Genomic DNA, 20,822 nt, shown 5'->3' on the forward strand with positions numbered 1-20,822 from the left:
AGGCTGAGATGAGGTGAAGGGCCTCGTCTGAGGCCCCAGAGGCAGCCTCTGGCCCTGGGTCTGAAGCTGGCAGTTGGGCTTGTTCCTCTGTGTTACTGTTGTTAACTGGTGGGACGTGGCTCATCCTGAAGGCTGGTGACTTCCGGGCTGCAGCAAAGCATGTTCTGTCCCTTCCCCCTCGTTCTACCCACTCTTGGTACCCACTTGCGCTGAGCCTTCAGCTGGTCTGTGAGACTGCAGAGATGAGGCACACAGGGTCCTTACCCAGGAGGGCCACAGCATGGGGAAGAAGTGATCAGTGCACAGAGTGGTGAATGCTGTCATACCAGAACCACCCAGTGCTTTGGGATCCAAAGGAACCATTGACTAACTCTTCTAGAGGAAGGAAGAGTGAGGGGGTTGTCCTGACAAGATGGCCTTTGTGTCTGGTTGTAGAAACCTCAGTTCAACCCCAAAGGAAGCAGGGGCACTCTTATCTCCTGGTGTGAGAGACAGACATTGCCCATGGTAAACCACAAGTCAACATCAGCAGTGATAAGTCATCCGCAGAATGTGATGAGGGGAGTATGTTACTTCTGTGGTCCTCCTCCCCAAAACCCATAACTGCAGTATAATTATGAGAAAACCACTGGACAGACCCCAATTAAGGGGTCAAAACAGTCAAAATTATCAAAAACAAGTAGAGTCCGAGAAACCATGGCAGCCAAGAAGAGGCTGAGGAGACATGATGACTAACTGTAATGTGGTGTCTTGGATGGATCTTGGAACAGAAGAACATTAGGGGAAAACTAAAGAAATCCAAATAAAGTCTGGATTTTAGTAAATAATAATGCATCAGTATTGGCTCATTAATAGCAACAAAAACAGAAAAACATAACGACGGAGGAAACTGGGCATAGGGTGTATAGGAACTCTGTACTATCTTTGCAAGCTTTCTCTAAATCTAAAATTATTCTAAAATTCAACGTTTATTTAAAACAAAAAGGAGTTCTTGAAAGAGGTTTTGTGGACTCGTGGAGGCAGGGATTTGAGGGCCATCGGTTTGGCACATCCCCACATACTTGAGTCCTCTTTCGATGTTTCTGCTGGACTCCATGATCACTTCTCCTCTACTTCTCTAAAGCCCCTTCTAGAACCATCCCCAAGGGCAGCATCCCCAAACTGTAGAAACCCACTCATTGTCCTGCTCAAAAATCATAACAGCCCCATCCCTCTGCCGTCTTTCCACACCTGTCCCATTGGCCGCTCTCCTTTAGGGTTACAGGCAGGTCATCTGGCCCAAGAAACTCGACCCCATTTAAAGCAACAAAAGGCTTTTGTGCTATGTCCTTGGCATCTCAGGTTTATTTTCTTTCCTGAGAGAACCAGAGGCTCTTGCCCCTGATGGGCTGGAGGAGAGAAGTCCAGTGCAGCGGCACTGGGGAGTTCAGCTTCTCTCATCTCCTTTCTCTCCACCACGTCATTGGCCCAAAGCAGGTCTAGCCCTGCCTTGACCACCCCTGTGGTTGGAATGTACCTGAAATGCCTTTACAAAGCCTGTCCTTGGGTATGCGTGAGTATGTACATACTCGTGTCTGCATAGCTTAGAAAATTCCAGAAGGATCCACACCAGACCATTAACATATCTGTCCTCATGGAATTAGACGGCAGAGGAGGGACTTTCACTTATTTTGTAGACCCCAAAAAGTGTAAGACCCTGAGTTTTGTGTATGCATGTTTTTCCTTATTCTTGTATCGTATAGGTGTGTACACACACATGCACAAGCATTTGTGTTTTCAAGCTTTAGTCCATTTTTAGAGTTTTAGGCTTCCAGGCACTATTTTTCTTGATTTTTTTCCCCTTTATTTTTTTTTTTATTGTCCTCAGTTTGTGCTGTTTTTTTAACCTTCCATATGTGGCTTTTTAAAAACCGGAGCTCCCACTGGTTTGTCATGTAGAACTTGCGCTCCCACAATGATTTCCTAGGTTGTCTCCTCTTCTCCACCCTTCCCTGGCTTTTGATGTTAATCTGGTGGAGTTTTGGACGCTGCAGAGATACCCAACGTGTGTCACAGCTCAGGAATTCAGCGGACACATGGAAGAGGACACTAATGCCAGTGTAGCTTAGGGAACATGTTCATCTTTTTATCTCCCACATTCACGTGTGTGATATTCCAGTGAAGAATATGATTGTGCTGAGTAAATAATTATTTGACGACAAAGAGTTCCATTAACTAGAATACACTTGGACAGGTATTTCTGATGGTTTTTTACTACTAAAAGCCACTGAAACTACCAAACCAAACCCACTGCCATCAAGTCAATTCTGACTCATAGCGACCCCGTGAAACTGCAACCCCGATGGAAAACGGTATGGTGCTTCCTTAAAAAGCTGGACATAGAAATAGCATATAATCTAGCAATCCCATTCCTAGACATACACCCTAAAGAAATAAGAGCTATGATGTGAATAGACATGCACGGCCATGTTCACTGCAGCATCATTCACGATAACGAAAAGATAGAAACGAGCTAAGTGCCCATCAACAGGTGACTAGATAAACAGGCTGTGGGATGTATACACAATGGAATATTACAAAAGGATAAATAATAATGATGAATCCATGAAACATCTCACAGCATGAATGAATTTGGAGGATATTATTCTGAGTGAAATAAGTCAATGACAAAAGGACAAATATTGTATGAGACCACCATTATGAAAAAACAAGAAAAGGGTTACACCCAGAAAAAAACATTCTTTGATGGTTACCAGGCATAGGAAAGGGAGGGAGGGAAAATTACAAACTAGATAGAAGACGTGTTAATACCGATGAAGAGATAGGCAGTAAACACCATGGGGGAAGTCAACACAACATGACCAAGACAAAGGAAGACGCTGAAAGGAAGGCAAGAATAAAAGGCAACTACGGTAATTACTTGAAATGTTCTTTTTGTTGATGAATGCAATGCCATTCCTCTTCAATTTGTCATTCCCAGCATAGTACACCATATAATTGTCCTATTCAGAATGGCCAATACCAGTCCATTTCAGCTCACTAATACCTAAGATACAATGTTTATGGGTTCTATTTCATTCTTGACAATTTTCCTAGATTCATACTTCATACGTTCGAGGTTCCAATTATTTATGGATGTTTACAGCTGTTTTTTCTCATTTTGAGTTGTGCCACATAAGCAAATGAAGGTCCAGAAAGCTTGACTCCAGCCACGTCATTAAGGTCGACTCTATTTTGAAGAGGCAGCTCTTCCCCAGTCATCCTTTGAGTGCTTTCCAACCTGAAGGGCTCATCTTCCAGCACTGTATCAGACAATGTTCTGCTGCTAGTCATAAGGCTTTCTTTGGCTAATTCTTTTCAGGCCTTTCTTCCTAGTCATTTCAAGTTCTGTCCTGAAGAACAGTGCTGTCAGTGATAGGATAATATCCATATGCCTACAAGGAAGACCAGTTAATATGACTATTATTCATATTTATGCACCAACCACTAAGGCCAAAGATGAAGAAATTGAAGATTTTTACCAACTTCTGCAGTCTGAAATTGATCAAACATGCAGTCAGGATGCTTTGATAATTACTGGTGATTGGAATGTGAAAGTTGGAGACAGAGAAGGATTGGTACTTGGAAAATATGGCTTTGGTGATAGAAATGATGCCAGAGATTGTTTGATTGAATTTTGTAAGATCAGTGACTTCTTCATTGCAAATACCTTTTTTCACCAACATAAATGGTGACTGTACACGTGGACCTTGCCAGATGGAATACACAAGAATTAAATCGACTACATCTGTGGAAAGAAACTATGAAAAAGCTCAATATCATCAGACAGAACAAGGCCAAGGGCTGATTGTGGAACAGACCATCAATTGCTCATATGTAAGTTCAAGTTGAAACTGAAGAAAATTAGAACAAGTCCACAAGATCCAAAGTATGGGCTTGAGCATATCCCACCTGAATTCAGAGACCATGTCAAGAATAGCTTTGACGCACTGAAAGCTAATGACCAAAGACCAGACAAGTTATGGAATGACATCAAGGACATCATACATGAAGAAAGCAAGAGATCATGAAAAAGATAGCAAAGAAAGAAAAGATGAAAATGGGTGTCAGAAGAGACTCTGAAACTTGCTTTTGGACATCGAGTAGCTAAAGTGAAAGGAAAAAATGATGAAGTAAAAGAGCCGAATAGAAGATTTCAAAGAATGGTTTGAGAAGGCAAAGTATTATAATGACATGTACAAAGATCTGGAAGTAGAAAACCAAAAGGAAAGAAGAACACAGTCAGCATTTCTCAAGCTGAAAGAACTGAAGAAAAAATTCAAGCCTTGAGCTGCGATATCGAAGGATTCTATAGGGAAATATTAAAAGATGCAGAAAACATTAAAAGAAGATGGAAGGAATACACAGAATCACTATACCAAAAATAATTGGTCGACGTGCAACCATCTCAGGAGGTAGCATATGATCAGGACCTGATGGTACTGAAGGAAGAAGTCCAAGCTGCACTGAAGGTACTGGTGAAAAACAAGGCTCCAGGAACTGACAGAATACCAACTGAGATGTTTCAACAAAGGATGCAGCGCTGGAAGTGCTCACTCGTCTATGTAAGAAATATGGAAGACAGCTTCCTGGCCAACCTACTGGAAGAGATCCATATTTATGCCTATTCCCAAGAACAGTGGTCCAGCCGAATGTGGAAATTATCAAACAATATCATTAATATCACACACAAGTACAATTTTGCTGAGGATCATTCAAGAGCTGCTGCAGTATATTGACAGGGAACTGCCAGAAATTCAGACTGGATTCAGAAGAGAGCGTGAACCAGGGATATCATTGCTGATGTCAGGTGGATCTTGGCTGAAGGCAGAGAATACCAGAAGGACATTTACCTGTGTTTTATTGATTATGCAAAGGCATTCGACTGTGTGGACCATAACAAATTATGGATAATGTTGCGAAGAATGGGAATCCTAGAACACTTAATTGTGCTCATGAGGAACCTGTACGTAGATCAAGAGGCAGTTGTTTGAAAAGGACAAGGGGATACTGCATGGTTTAAAGTCAGGAGAGGTGTGTACCAGGGTTGTATTCTTTCACCATACCTATTCAATCTGTATGCTGAGCAAATAATCTGAGAAGCTGGACAGTGTGAAGAAGAACAGGGCATCAAATTGGAGGAAGACTCATTGATAACCTGTGATATACAAATGACAGAGCCTTGCTTGCTGAAAGTGAAGAGGACTTGAAGCACTTACTGATGAAGATCAAAGACCACAGCCTTCAGTATGGATTATGCTTCAACATTATCAAAAATCCTCACAACTGGACCAATAACCAACATCATGATAAATGGAGAAAAGATTGACGTCGTCAAGGATTTCATTTTACTTGGATCCACAATCAACACCCATGGAAGCAGGAGTCAAGAAATCAAAAGTCACATTGCATTGGGCAAATCTGCTGCAAAAGACCTCTTTAAAGTGTTAAAAAAAAAAAGCAAAGATACCACTTTAAGGACTAAAGTGTGCCTGACGCATGCCATGGTGTTTTCATTCGCCTCATATGCATGTGAAAGTTGGACAGAGAATAAGGAAAACAGAAGAACTGACACCTTTGATTGTGGTGTTGGCAAAGAATATTTAATATACCATGGACTGCCAAAAGAATGAACAAATCTGTCTTGGAAGAAGTACAACCAGAATGCTCCTTAGAATCAACTATGTCTCACATACTTTGGACATCTTATCAGGAGGGACCAGTCCCTGGAGAAGGACATCGTGCTTGTATGATGGTCAGTGAAAAAGAGGAAGACCCTCAACAGGATGGATTGACATAGTGGCTGCAACAGTGGGTTCAAGCATAACTAGGATTGTGAGGATGGCGCAGGACTGGGTAGTGTTTTGTTCTCTTGTACATGTGGCCACTATGAGTCGGAACTGACTCCACGGCACCTAACAACAACACCAACATGGTAATTACTATAACATAGACAATCCTGCAACAATAGTGTTAACAAACAATAATTTACAAATGGATACATAGGTAGCTGGGTAAGCTAAAGAGGTGTGGGAGAGGGTGTAAGGGCGCACACCTCCTGCAGATATAGGTTTGGTTGTGGATATTTCTGCATACGTTATTGTAGGTGCTGCGTGTATATTAGTATAGAAATAGAGCAGACAAGGGCACAGTCATGGAAACTTCTTAGACATAACCACACATCTCTCGAGGTGAAGTTCCTAGGCTTGAAGGCAAAAGACTATGCACTCAGGGGACATGTACATCAATTGGCGTAGCATAGTTTATAAAGACAGAGTTCTGCATCCTACTTTGGTGAGTAGTGTCTGGGGTCTTAAAAACTTGCAAGTGGCCATCTAAGATACAAATATTGGTCCCTTCTCATCTGGAGTAAAGGAGAGTGAAGAAAACCAAAGACTCAAGGGAGCAGTTAGCTCAAAGAACTGACGGACCACATGAACCACAGCCTACAGGACCCAGAAACCAGAACAGCTACTGACTGCTCTGACTGGGATCATAATAGAGGGTTCTGGACAGAGTGGAAGAAAAATGTAGAACAAAAAATCAAATTCACAAAAAAGACCAGACTTACTGGTCTGACAGAGACTGGAGGAAGCCCTGAGACTATGGCCCTAAGACACCCTTCTGACCAGGAGCTAAAGCCATTCCTGGAGACCACCTTTCAGCCAAACAGTAGACAGGAACGTGTTCCTTAAAAGAATCATTTTTATGGAATCAAGAAGGCAACACTTGCCCAAAAGCAAAGATGAAAAGGCAGGAAGGGGTAGAGAATCCAGACGTAAGGACAGGGAAGCCAGGGTGGAAATGGGGAGAGTGCTGACACATGGGGAATGTAACCAGTGTCATGGAACACTTTCTGTACAAACCATTGAATGGGAAACTAATTTATTCTGTAAACATTCACCTGAAGCACAATAAAGAATTAAAATTAAAAAACCACTGAAACCTAAGTTTAGGGTAGAGTTTAAATTTTCTAATGGAAAACATCCCACATGCTGAATTGTTTTGCAGTTACTTGAGTAAGTTGTCGCATGGAAGGCAGAAGTTTATTTCTCAGCTGTAATGCTGCTGCAGTGGGCTTCACGTTATTTTTTCTTTTCTTCTAGGGGACTCATAAAAGTTTGAAAGGGAACGCCCATGCCCTTGCCACCGTGACTGCCATCATCGACGGAACCGGGTCTGTAGGTACGTGGAGAATTTTAGCTCCAAGAGGGTGCTTGTAGTCCCGGGGAAGCCACATTGAACAGATGTCCAGGATCCCAATTGCCTTGGTGATACTAGTGTCGGCTGGCCTTCTTAAAATATGACGAAGCAAAGCTTTGGCAAGCCCACGGGAAGTCAGCGTGTGGGGAGTGTCCTCATTTTGGGGGGTGGTTCAGAGGAGGTAGGTGGGTATTTCTGATTGGGGCTGGTTTTCTTCAGCATATTAGAAGGTGTGTCAGGTTTTAATCTAAACTACAGATTGCAGACTACAGCCCACGGGCTCAATGTAGCCCATTTCAAGGACAGAGTTTTATTGCAATGACGGAAAAAGTAATGGTCTAAGAGCATACAAGATTCTCAACGTTACATGTTACCAGCCTCGTTGAGGTTCTTGAAGAGCATTCAGTAGCATCTTCTGGAGTAAAGAAAGGTGGCAAAATAAGCAGCGCACCCCCTCGGCGAACGGACAGGTGGGAATTGGTAAAAAACATCAGGCCTGTTCTCATCAGCCAGTCAGTGAGGGTGACCTCCACATCCTTGCCCTTAGCCTTTGCGGCCCCTCCCTGCTGGGGCCCTAAGAGCTGTCCTGTGTTGGGCCTTCACCTCCCTCAGTACCCTGGGCTGTCCCTTTTGTATGGGAGTTGAAGCTCAGGGAGGTTGACCAATGTAGCCCCACAGCTGGTCAGGAAGGTCTGGGATTGGAACTGGCTTGTCTCCTGCTGCTCCAGACTCAAACCCCAGTGGGAAGAGTGGGGGCGGGGGGGCGGTAGGGAGGGCATTGGGGACATGGTCTGTGCTTGCACCCTCATAGCGGTGAAACAAAGGGTCTACCAGAAAAGGCAGCACAGGCAGATTGCTGGGTGAATCAGCAAAAACACAGTGAACCAGAGCCCAGGGCTCGGGACAGCCCTTCTGCTCAGTTGTAGGAAACAGGCTTTTCTCTGGGCTGTCGACATGGCCCTTTATCGTGGCTGGACAGAAAACACCCACAGAATGTTTCTCGGATGCCCGCTCCTCTCTGACTGATGCAGAATCCCAAGTCCTTCCCACCATTCGCCCCTCCTCACTTTGCAGCCATGTGGCCTCCCTGCTGCACCTCAAAAGCCCTGAACATGGTCCCAGTGCAGGCCCTCCACATGGGCTGTGCCCTGTGCCTGAGACCCTCTTCTCTTAGGTGGCCCCAGGCCTCATTCTCTTGTGTCATGAAGTCTTTGCTCACATACCACCCTCTCAGTGAGACCACCCCAGGCCCCCTGTTTAGACGGTGAATCCCTCCTCACCCATACTCGAGGCCCCTCTTCTAGTCTGTTTTTCCCCATAGCACTTACCACCTTCTCAAATACATCGTTGACTTATTTGCTAAGTTTTTGTCTCTGTGAAGACAGGGATTTTGTCTATTTTGCTCTCTGCTGTGTTCCCAGAAGCAGTGCCGGGAACATGGTTGTTGTCAATTGCCATCAAGTCGGCCCTGACTTACGGCCACCTTATGTTTAATAGACCAAGATGTCGCCTGGTTCTGTGCCATCTTCAGGACCGTTGGTGTGTTTGAGGCCATTGTTGTGTCAATACATCTCATTGATGGTTTCCCTCATTTTTGCTGACCCTCTACTTTACCAACCAGGATGTCCTTTTCTAGCGATTGGTCTTTCCTAATGACATGCCCAAAATAAGAGAGCCAAAGTCTCACCATCCTTGCGTCTTAGGAAAACTCTGGTTATATTTCTTCCAAGACTGATTTGTTCATTCTTCTAGCAATAAACAGTATAATCGGTATTCTTCATCAACACCACAGTTTGAAGGCATCAGTTCTCTTCTGACTTCCATTTTCTTTGTCCAGCTTTCGCATGCCTCTGAGGCAATTGAAAAGACCATGGACTGGGTCAGGTACAACTTAGTCCTCCAAATGACATCTTTGCTTTTAAAAATTTGCTCAATGCAATATGTGGTTTGATTTCTTGACTGCTGCTTCCTAGGCATCGATTGTTGATCTAAGTAGGATGAAATTCTTGACAATTTCAATTTTTCCTCCATTTATCATGATGTTTATCAGTCCAGCTGTGAGGATTTTCATTTTCTTCATGTACGGGTCCATACTACAGGCTGTAGTCTTTCTTCATCACTAAGTACTTCAACTCATCTTCACTTTTGGCCAGGAAGGTTATGTTATCTGCATATCTCAGGTAGGTAATGAGTCTTCCTCCAATCCTGATGCTGCATTCTCCATGGAGACCAGCTGCACAGAATATATGTCCAGCATGCAGATCGAATAAGTAAGGTCAACATAGTAGGCACTCGATAAATGAATGTTAAACGAATTGACTGGCTGGTCTAAAACACCTAGAATTGCAGACGGGGCCAAGAGGCCTCCTATCTCCTGTCCAGGCTGTGGAGTTCACAGGTGAGTCAGGTCAGAGAGGCCCCAGGCCTTCTCTCAGCCCACACATTCACTCGGGCAGGGCTGGTCTGAGGGTCACAGTAACCCCAGATCCATGCTCTGCCGCAATTTCCAGAGATTCCAGAAGCATGCCTTCCATGAGAGAATGTGCCTTTTCTGAGAAGGACTGGGCCGTCTCAGGGTAAAGCCCATCTCCTGTGGTTAAAAAGTGAGTACACAATTGTTCAGAAGGCCAGGCTTTGACTTCTGGGTTTGCCAGATTGTACCAGCCCTGTTTTTGCCCTCAATATTGGTTCTTTTATTTTGTTGGGTCCAGAAATGACTTTGAATTGTTGGACAGTTTTAGCGGTCATCCCTCTGATATTTCAAGCGAGGCTATTCCCTTATGGGGCACCTCCTGGGGCCTAGGGATGTGTCTAGGACAGGGGATGAAGGGAGGCCGGCACCGTGCCTCGTGATGGGTCCCTGTGCGGTGTGCACCCATGACCTCCGGCCCAGGCAGCGCAGCAGGCACACCACGCCGTCTGGAAGACACACTTGCTGGGCGTCATGGGGACTCCTGGGCTGGGTGTGGTTCTAATTAACTGTGTGACTTTGAACAACCTTCTCTCCGCCTTCTGCCAACAGAGGTCTTTGTCTGTGAATCAGTCCAACTCCCACAGTGAAGCCCTTTTTGGAAAGCTAATTTGGAGCTCAGCTGGTAGCCCTGATTGCTATTTTAAAGCAGAAGATGGGAGTAAAAAAAAAGAGAGAGAGAGAAATTATGAATTAGGTGAAAAACACATTTTTCTTGGTACGCTTCTCAAAATGACAGGGAAGCAGACGTTTGTGGCTAAGGGTGGGGGGCCCTGCATCTATAAATGGCGGGAGCCCATTGCATCTGTAAATGGAGGGAGCCCATTGCCACTGCCCAGTGAGCCATGGCAGCAGAGACCAAAGAATGGTTTTAAATGCCTTTTTAGCCACACAGAAGAGTTTTTTAGAAGAAGGGCAGGGTGCGAATGGTGCCATCTCTGACATTTTCATTAATCTGCCGAAAACACTGACTGTCCCCAAACCACAAAGCCTATGTTGACTTCTGCAGCACTTACGCTCAGAGTTCTCATTAGGCAACTCTGACTTCTCACACACTTCCTGCTGCTTGAGTGCAGGGAGGGCTGAGTAATGATCGCTATGGAAACGGCATGCACCTTGTACACCACTGAGCTCTGGTCATTTCTTTCCAGAAATGCTTTCCAGCGAGACAAAAGCAAAGGGACCCGCAAGTGGGAATGCACATTGTTTCAGCAAAAAAAAATCTGTTCACAGGGAGTTTGTCCCAATGTATTAAGTATTATAAATACCCATCAGTGGCATTTGTTTAGGAAGAAAAGCTTGACTAGTTGTCAATAAGCCGGTGCTTTCTCAAAAATCACAGAAGTGCCTTATGGCTCAGTAGCACAAGCTTATCTGTGCAGGGCATTTGCAGTGCTTAGAACTGCTTCCCGGTGTGATGTACAGCTTGCCATTTCTATAGGTTTTAGGAAGAGAAAATCAAATTGAATCTTTTTAATTTTTAGTTTGTCAAACATACATGTAACTCTAGAAGCCAGATAGTTTTATAGGCTTATTCTAATGAAAATGATACTTCTCAACCCCACACTGTCTAACCCTGCTCTTCCTGGAAGCACTTACTTTCAACTTTTTCTTCTTCTGGTATTACCTACATATTTCTCAATTCATCCATTTTTGACATTATCTATTGCCCGCCTATGAAGGAAGATGGGGACTTAGCTCTTTTTCTACCCTCCCAACTTCCCTTCCCCTCATCCTCATCAGTTATAATGGCCATGTTAATATTGTTCACTCTTGGGCCAGGAAATAAACTTTAATTATACATCTTCTACTAGGTACATTTTGTTCTTCCTTTTGTTTCAGTTTCTGCCACAGGTGTTCCCACCCACCCCAACCTCATCAGTGTTGCTCTCCATACCTCCATTCACACCATCCCTCCTGTGAGGGGCCTCCACAGCCACCTGCTCCGTGGCTCTTGTCCAGGACCTTTCTTTCACCACCAGCCTCCAGATGGCTTTCATCTCTGGCCTACCTTGGACCCCTGTTTGCTAGATCCCATGTTTACCCCTTCTCTGTGGTGGAAAACATTTTCTAGTAGCTTCTTGTGTGGTAGTTCACAAAAGGTAAATCTTGAGAGCTTGCAAGTTTGTGGTGTCTGTATTCTGTTCTCTCACTTGATGGACAGTTTGGATTCTAGATTGGAAATCCTTTTCCTTCTGAATTCCAATGGCTTCTAACTTCCATTGCCACTATTGAGAAGTCCGCTGTCATTCTTATGCCAGGCCTTCATTTATGACTCTTTTTCTCCTCTTAGAAATCATTTAGCATCTTTTCTTTATCCCTGGACCCTTTTCATCACTTGTGCTACAGGAACCTAGTAGGTCTATTCAGTCTGGAAACACATACCCTTCATTTCTGGGAAATTATTCTCTGTTGTTTCAGTGATAAGTTTTATCTAACAGTTTCTGTGTTTTCCTTCTGAAAGACTTATCGATCAAATGTTGGACTTTCTGGGTTAATCCTTCAATTTTTTTTTTTCTCCACCTTCCTGCCCATCTCTCCTTCTGTTCTGCAGAGATTTTTGTGACTTTATTTTCCAACCTTGTATTGAACTTTTCATTTTGGCCGTAATGTTTTTAAGGTTCATTGGTGTTTTACTGTCCTTTTAGTGCATCCTGCTCTTATTTCTTAGATGCGGTATATGTTGAATCATGAAACTGCCAACACTGAACTAGTTTTCAGCTACAAAAATGGGAGTCTTACATGGTTTAACCTAATTTTCTACTAACCCTCTGAGGGTATTATAATTTCCTTAGAATTTTCTTCTCCCTGATTTGTCTTGTTCCTCTAGGCCCTTCCTCCCCCTGGTTTGTTTGCTTTCATTTGGGGCCTTTCCTGAGACACGAGATGAATCTTTGTCATCTGTCATATTTTCATATTTAAGAATGAGCCACTAAACACTTATGAGAAGTCCTTTCTCCATGGGAGGGCGTGTCACCTGCTGGTCTTCACAGTAGTGGAATTTAACTGGGACCTGACTGGGATCCAGAGGAGAAGACTCTTCTGTGCCTGCCTGGGGGTGCGGGCCCCCAGGATTCTTGTCATTGTGTAGGAGGGTAGGCAGGGCTACGGGATGCGTGTGACATCTTCTCCTGGATGCCCCTGTCCTCAGTCAGTGCCTCACATTTGCCCTGCATTGGGCTTAATGTCCCCAATCCCAGAGCCCACTGGTTCAAATTCTCCTGTGAGGCTCAGGGTAGGTTGGTCACTAGATAGTGAGGCTGAGGAGGAGAAACCTGGAATGTGGGAGTGGGGCAGAGGGGACGTATCTAAGACTCAACCAATCTCCCTTTCTCCGCCACCCACCATCCATGTGCTTGGGTAGTCTGCCTCACATGCTTGGGTAGTTCTGGATCTGGGCGGGGGGGGGGTCCCTATGCCACCTCCCTCTGAGGACATGTGGTAGAGCAGGGAAAACTGGAGCCTTTGTCCAGGAACACATGCCTTCTCTCATCTGCCCTTCTCTTTGTGGGCTTATAATTTTTAAATTCAGTTTATAGTCCATTTCGTGGTATTTGGGAGGTAGAGAGATCAACACATAGGAACAATCTACTGCATTTACCTGGAAGTTCTTCTGAGGCTTAAACACACACAGTTGTTTTTAAAAACAATTATAAAAGTAGTAAGTGCTCTTTGTAAAAACTTGAAACAAAAATATGTATGAAGTATGAGTGACCCTAATAATCTCATGTCCCAGAGATTACATCTCTGTTTACAGTTTAGTGTAAATTCTTCCTTCACACTTCTTAACCATACATCTCCCAAAACAATAAACCATCTATGAATGTATCATGATTTATTCCAAGCCCTACTAGGAAAATAAATGACCAAACTGCTTCAACAAACAATATTGTACACATATCTTTGGGCATTTTTCAGAATATTTTGTTTTTTGTTATTGAAAATTTAGTTTGATATAATTTCAGACTTACTGAAGAGTTGTAAAAATAATACAAAGAATTCACAGAATTCATTGTACAAACTATTCATTTTACACCCTCCCCTTCCTCTTTCACCTTTTCCTCCCTCCTTCCCTCCCCCCACTCTCATATATTTGTACACGCACGTTATGTACACGCATATGTGTATACTTACGCATACACACATACGTGTATACTTATGCATGCACATGTACATATTTTTTCCTGAACTGCTTGAGAGTAAAATGCAGACATGCTACCCCATGTCCCTACTTCAATATTTATTTCCTAAAAAAGGAATTATCTGATATAACCACAGTACAATTATCAACTTCAAGAAGTTAACATTGATAAAGTATTAGTATCGACAGACCTTATTCAAATTTTACCCAGTAATATTTTTTATAGCATGGGAATATTCAAAATTGTGCATTAGATTCAGAAAGTATTTCTTTATAATAAATTTTTTAAATAATGAGATTGTTAGATCAAAAGAATTAACATTTTTAATATCATCCATTAAATCTTTTTTAGATTTGGTGCTAGAAAGTATTTTTAGATTCAGTTCCAGAAAAAGGTTGAACCAATTGTACCCTTACTAATACCAAGCAGCCTGCTTCCATAAAGATAGCAGCCTGGGAAACCCTATGGAGCAGTTCTTTTCTGTCCTGTAGGGTCACTATGAGTCGGAGTCAGCTCGACGGCAGCGGGTTTGGTTTGATTTTTTCAGTATGTTTTTCTTTCATTATGAGTGAGGCATTTAGGATCTTTTGTATATTTATTGGGCTTGGGTATTTCAAATGTCACGTGCCAGAATTTTCCTTAAACATACCATGTGTGTCCATTCGCCACATTCAGGAGCAGCCTTGGGCCCTCTGCTGGCTGGGCTCATCTCCCCCTCTGGATGGAACAACGTGTTTTACATGTTGATGTTTGCAGATGCCTGTGCCTTACTGGTAAGTCATCTTATTTTTAATCCAACCAGCACTTAATGAGTGTATCTAGGGTGGTTGGCCAAACACTCCTGTAGACAATTTTTTCTTTTTTCTAATGATACATCTCAACAGATGGTCCTTCCCTAAATATTCATGGTAGAAGACCCTCTATCTCGTTTAAAAATAATGTTGAAAACAGACTGTAGGTCAACCTGCTGCTCTGTAGTTTCAGGGAGGATGATGTAGTTGCTAAGAGGATGGAGCTCCCTAGTTTTGAATTCTGACTTTGTCAGCTATCATATATGTGCAAGTTGAGCAGCTTACTTAACCTTTCTGCTCTGCAGCTTCCACATCTTTAAAATTGGTATAATAATGGCGCCCAATGACAGGATCATTGTGGGAATTAAAGAAAATAATGCCTGGTGCTTGGCTACATCACTGGTGGCCATTGTTGTTCTGGTGTCCCTCCTTCCATCAAGTCCTCACAAGGAGGAGCCCCCTGACTCCCTTTTACCCAAAGGGATGGGAGAGGAAAAGAGGAGCAAAGAGGCTGCCAGTGTGGGCACTGAGCTGCCTTCTGTTTGCCTCTTCCCTGGAGTCCTGCTTCTCAACCCTTCCTGACTTGACAAGACTCAAGGGCTCCTTCAGGACAGAGAAGACCAGTGATGATGGGACTGTCATACAGGCATATACATCCGAGGGTGATTAGAGTATGTGACCATCACACAGACGTATACGTCTGAGGGTGATTAAAGTATGTGACTGTCACACAGATGCATATATCTGAGGGTGATTAGAGTGTGACAGTCACACAGACATATACATCAAGGGTGATTAGAGTATGTGACAGTCACACAGACATATACATCCAAGGGTGATTAGGATATGTGACCGTCACACAGGTGTATACATCTGAGGGTGATTAGAGTGTGACAGTCACACAGACATATACATCAAGGGTGATTAGAGTATGTGACAGTCACACAGACATATACATCCAAGGGTGATTAGGATATGTGACCGTCACACAGGTGTATACATCTGAGGGTGATTAAGTATGTGACAGTTACACAGACACATACATCGAGGGTGGTTAGAGTATTCTTATCATTACATGTCATCTTGCTATACAAAGCCCCCAAACCTTAAAGCCATGCTGCTCCTCTTGCTTTGCTAGAAGAAACACTGAGATTGATCCTGATAAAAATCTTGATGAAAATATCAACTATATTAATTAAACAAAAATTCTATATTTTAATCCCAGGGATTCCTAAAACAGAGCTTCCCCAATGCATACAGAATCAAATACCATCTTTCAGTTATGAACCTATTAAGTTTTAAAAGGCTGACTCTCAGACCATTTTTTCTTTAAATGGCTAAGGATTTTAGTTATATCCCCAGATGTATTTCCACTAAGTAGCAGCAAAATTTCCATTCTTACAGCTGTTTAGAGTCCCTGATAATTCTGCTTCAGAAATACTGGGTTATATGTATTGGAAATCATTTTAAATGCATAGCTGAACTCACAAGGAAGTTAGGAAATCCCCAGGAGCCAAAAACGTGAGACAACATAAAACTAGTTCACAGGTTGATGCAGAGCAGCCCTGAAGTGAGTTACCAATCTTAGGAATCTAGGGCTGGGATGGTTATCGTATTTTTACACAAATAATGTGTGCCTTGTACATTTGTTTGCCAACTGCACCCTCCCTCCACAAATATCTTGGCATAGGGACACTTAGAAAATACCTCACAGGGAGAGGGCACCATTGGCAAACAAACATAGAAGGCATGCATTATTTGCATAAAAATACAGTGTGTTCGTAGGGAATAAGAGATGAAGTGTTGGGCTGGTACAAGGTGAGGAGTTGAAACTGGAGCCAGGACCTTCAAAGGACTGTGCTTGCAGTGAAGGGGTGTATTAGACAACATCTGCACATTGGCACAGGAAGACAGTAAGAATTTGTGTCTGTCTTAGCCTGGACACCAGATGTGGGAAAATATTCACTGGTATTTTGGACTTGCCCACAGTTACATTTAATTTTTGAATTTACATTACTGAAATACACACACACATGCTCACACACAAAAGAATAAAATTGGCCCTGGAGTGGTCAGTGTGATATTAGGCACAAGCAAATCCAAAACCATTTGAGTGGGACAAATCCAGATGCACAGGATTCTTACAACTAATACGCCCCTGAAGATGAGCTCAAATTCCAAAATTATGAAACATGAGAAAGCAATCCACTGTGAAGGAGTGTTAACATGCTCCTGAAGATAAGCTCAAAATCCAAACTTTTGAAACATGAGAAAGGAATCCACTGTGAAGGAGTGTTAACATGCTCCTGAAGATGAGCTCAAAATCCAAAATTTTGAAACATGAGAAAGCAATCCACTGTGAAGGAATGTTAACATGCTCCTGAAGAAGAGCTCAAAATCCAAAATTATGAAACATGAGAAAGCAATCCACTGTGAAGGAGTGTTATCGGGCACAACAACCAGCAAAAGCAGACCTCCTAATACTGCAGATAAAAATATTATCAGATAAACTGTAAAAATAAATATATTTAACATTTCTAAAGACATAAAAGAAAAAGCTGGACTCATGGGAAAAGAACAAAACACTATCAAAAAACACTGCATGTTTTAAAAACAACCAAATAGAAATTCTGGAAGTGAAAAATGTGGTTGGTCTTTAGCAGAAAAAATCCTTGATGGATGGGTTCATAAAGCAAATTAGATATCTCTAAAGAGAGAATTACTTAAGTAGAGTGTAAATAAATAAGAAAATTACCTAGAATGTAGCTCGGAAAGAAGAGATGGCAAATATTAAAAAGAGATTAAATATTAAATGGATGACCAAATGAGATGGCCCAACAACACTTGTTTTCTTCTTTTCCATTTCTCCTATTGATCTCCTTTTCATAATCAGACACCTCTTCCTACTAACACCGCACACATTGGACTTGATAAAATTCATAATGTCGACGAGGTACCGGCTCAAACTTAGCAAACATGTAGTAGTTGGAGCTACAGTTTCAAATTCACAGTGATCAAATCATTTAACAGTAGTATTCCTGTCCTTTATTCTGTTGCCACCAATGCTATCTGTAGCATCTGAAATGTTCCGATTACTTTTACCCCTCGTGACAGTAATAAACACTGCTATGCTATGTGTATCAGGCAAAGCTGCATTTTATCTGTAGGAGAAATACCTGTTCTCTTTAACCTGAACTTATATCATACGTGCGGCTTCTAAGGTCCTGCTTGGATGATAAGCATCTAAGAAAATAGAAACTCTTATGCCTTCCAGAGTTTCTACCTGAGACTTGATAATGTAGCTGTGTGTGTGTATGTTTATGAAGACCCCCTCCTCCCCCAAGATTTGCCTCTAGCACCCCCACTGCTGGGCCTTTCACATGCCTTGGGGCCTGTGGGTACTTGCTGCCTTCCAAGAAGCAGCAGGATGTCCCTCAAGTATACATTCCAGGGCAGCCTTCTGTGTGGCTGGGTAATGCTGGGGGAAAGACTAGAGCCACACTTGAAATGCAGAAAAAAACAATTAAGTTTTCTGTGACACTTGGTCATTAGTCTAGACTTGTAAACTTGGTCTCAGCTTTTAAAGAACTGTGAAGAGAAGGCGCTGGATCACGACCAGAGCTGGCCATGGTTGTTCAGGGTCAGGGCAGCTGCACTCACTGACGGCCTGTTTGTGAAGGTCTGAGGTGCTCTCTGAGAAGCTTCCTGATGCAACTCGGCTGTTCCCCAGACGCCCTCCTGAGCCTCCCACACCTCAGCTGAGGAGATGCCCATCTGGTGTTCAGGCTGACCCCCCACGCTCTCAGGTTCTCCCCAGCATCCCTGCAGTCCACTTGTCACTTCATCTTTGTTTTCTGTCTTCGCCCAATTTGGACATCTTATTATTGTACTAATTTTATTTTAGCCATTACTTGAACCCAGAAGTCATTCAGGCTGCTGAAAACTGCCCGAAACACCTTTCTTTCAGAGCCGCAGCCTTGAAACCTTGCTTGTTAGGGCTTCCCAAGAAACAACCATGCCTCAAGCTGAGCAATTGGCCAGAGGCGGCCTGCGGCTGTCTCCCTCTGGAGGCTTTTACGTCCCTTTCTCTTCAGAAAAAAACCATCTCCTGGAGCAGACATGCTAGGGTGCGCCATGGGGGAGACTGCAGGCCCAGGTGGGGCGGCAGGGCCCCGGCAGGTGTCTGCCGGCCTCTGTGGGACCTGGGCTGCAGTGACGGGTTTCGTCTCCCTCTGTTTTGGGTGCAGTGCCTGATCCGCCTCATCCACAAGGAGCTGGGCTGCACGGGGACACCGACGGGGGACCAAGTTCCGTAAGTCCACCACCGGCCTCTGCTCAGCCTTAGGATGTCTTTCTGCCTTATCTGCCTTCCACACCGGGCTTTTCCTGAAAAAGAAAAATGGGGAGCCGTCCTTTCCATGGCATGTCTCTGGTTCTTCCCTTCACTGATAAGGCGCCCCTGTGTGTGTATGATCCTGGCCATCGCTCCTCGGATCCAAACGGAGACGTGTGAGGGAAATTGCCTCCTTTGTCCTTGGCCCTGGGAGCCGCAGCTTCCCTGCAGCAGTGACAGCTCCCCGAGCTGCCCCCGCCCGCCCGCGCCTGCCCCTGCCTTGCCTGCTCTCTCCTCTCCGCCCACCATCAGGCTGTGGGGATGGTGTCAGGCCTTATCCACCTTCAGACTCCGCTTCCAGAAAAAGCTGTGGCGGAGAGAGACAGACGTGCTGTCTGAGGGCTGTGTGTGTGTTCTATGAGATTAAGCATCTATTTAACAGTGGCTTGCAGTTTTACTTTATCATATCTTTCAGGTTTAAGGAACACTGACTGTGTAAATCTCATCCTTCACAAGCCATCTTTCCTGGAAAAGTTCAAACAGAGCCTCCTGGGTTGAGAAGAATGACGTACCCTTGCCTTTTGCACAGGCACCTAGGTGAAACGCAGATTCAAACTGGCGAATCCCTGGTGCCATTGCCACGACATGCAGAGCCTAGGACAGCAGTGAGTACGTCGGTGGGCGCTGCTGCCCGGCTGCCTTACCCAAACCAGGAAAACACAGACTCTGACAACCAAGTGCCTCGTGGCAGGTCTCACCCCATTGCTCCACTGGATGGATGAAAACCAATGGCGACACAATGAGTTCTTAGATGCAGACCCCCTCTCTCAGGTATTTAGGTACTAGAATGTTAAAGGGACATGACGCTCTGCCAGCAGGACCCCTGACCACAAATGTGTCCGTCACTTCCAGAGACCCCAAAGGTGCTGCCTAAAGCGAATGGAAGAATATCAGAACCCACCAGCTAGCAAAGAAGCTGGTGTTAGGAAGCAAATAACAACTCAGCCTCTAAAATGACTCCTCACATTACCCAAAAGATTTTCCCAGGGCTTCCTCTCATTCTGTATGACCTGAAAACTGAACAACAGTGAAACTCCCCACGCTGGCGATGGGGCCCAGGCACGTTGGGAAGCGCCAGGCACAGCGGGGCCCACCTGAGCCCTCTCAGAGGGGCCCCGGCATGGGGTGGGGGCGGCATGGGGTGGGGGCGTCACACTCAGGGCTGTGAGCCACACATCTCAAGCGCAGCAATCTGCTTCACTCCGGATCCGCACACATCTGGGGATGGTCTCTAGGTACACGGCAGCAGAGTGGATGTTATTTATTTAAAATACGTGATGTGTATATGAGGTTTAGAAACTGTAAAGGGCATTTCATTATTTATTAAGACAAACTCCGACTGCTCTCGGGCTGTTTGTTTTCCTGGCTGTTGCCTAGCAAAACACTTACCTGCCCTTTGAAATAAATGTTTTTAGAAAAAAAAAAAAAAAGAAAAACCTCCAGCAGAATGCTCGGAGAATGTTGATTATTTCTGGGCCCGTTTCCATCACATTATAAAGAGAAAACTCCCAGGTACAGTGTGTGCTTTTGGTTTTCTCAGGATTGGACACCCACCGCAGTTTTGCAGCCAGGCTAAGGCAGTTTCCCCCAGAAAAGGGGTCACCCCTGCTCAGGAATAGGCTGGCATTTACACAGAAGCCTAAACCCAGGCGGCTGCATATGTTGTAAACCCTTCCTTGGGAAACGCCACACACCAAGTGGGGGCAGAGTTGCACTTGAAAATGATTTTCCTACACTTCTAACTCACCCAACAGTGGAGATCTGGCTTCACAGCTTTCTTCTTA

At 44.0% G+C, this 20,822-nt stretch overlaps 1 protein-coding gene across 9 annotated transcripts in view; it reads left to right on the top strand.

The window, feature by feature from the left end:
• Nucleotides 1-20,486, top strand: part of SLC37A1 (solute carrier family 37 member 1) — a 71,978-nt gene extending 51,492 nt beyond the window's left edge. For all 9 annotated transcript variants that reach the window (XM_064279503.1, XM_023559131.2, XM_064279504.1 and 6 more), the window contains 4 exons: nucleotides 7,146-7,224; nucleotides 14,530-14,627; nucleotides 18,893-18,957; nucleotides 19,454-20,486. In XM_064279503.1, coding sequence (XP_064135573.1) covers nucleotides 7,146-7,224; nucleotides 14,530-14,627; nucleotides 18,893-18,957; nucleotides 19,454-19,469 — 258 coding nt within the window. In that variant the 3' untranslated portion in view covers nucleotides 19,470-20,486. The remainder of the gene's footprint in view (nucleotides 1-7,145; nucleotides 7,225-14,529; nucleotides 14,628-18,892; nucleotides 18,958-19,453) is intronic.
• Nucleotides 20,487-20,822: the final 336 nt, after the last annotated feature.

This window comes from Loxodonta africana, chromosome 2 (assembly GCF_030014295.1).
Source record: "Loxodonta africana isolate mLoxAfr1 chromosome 2, mLoxAfr1.hap2, whole genome shotgun sequence".
Lineage (NCBI taxonomy): Eukaryota > Metazoa > Chordata > Mammalia > Proboscidea > Elephantidae > Loxodonta > Loxodonta africana.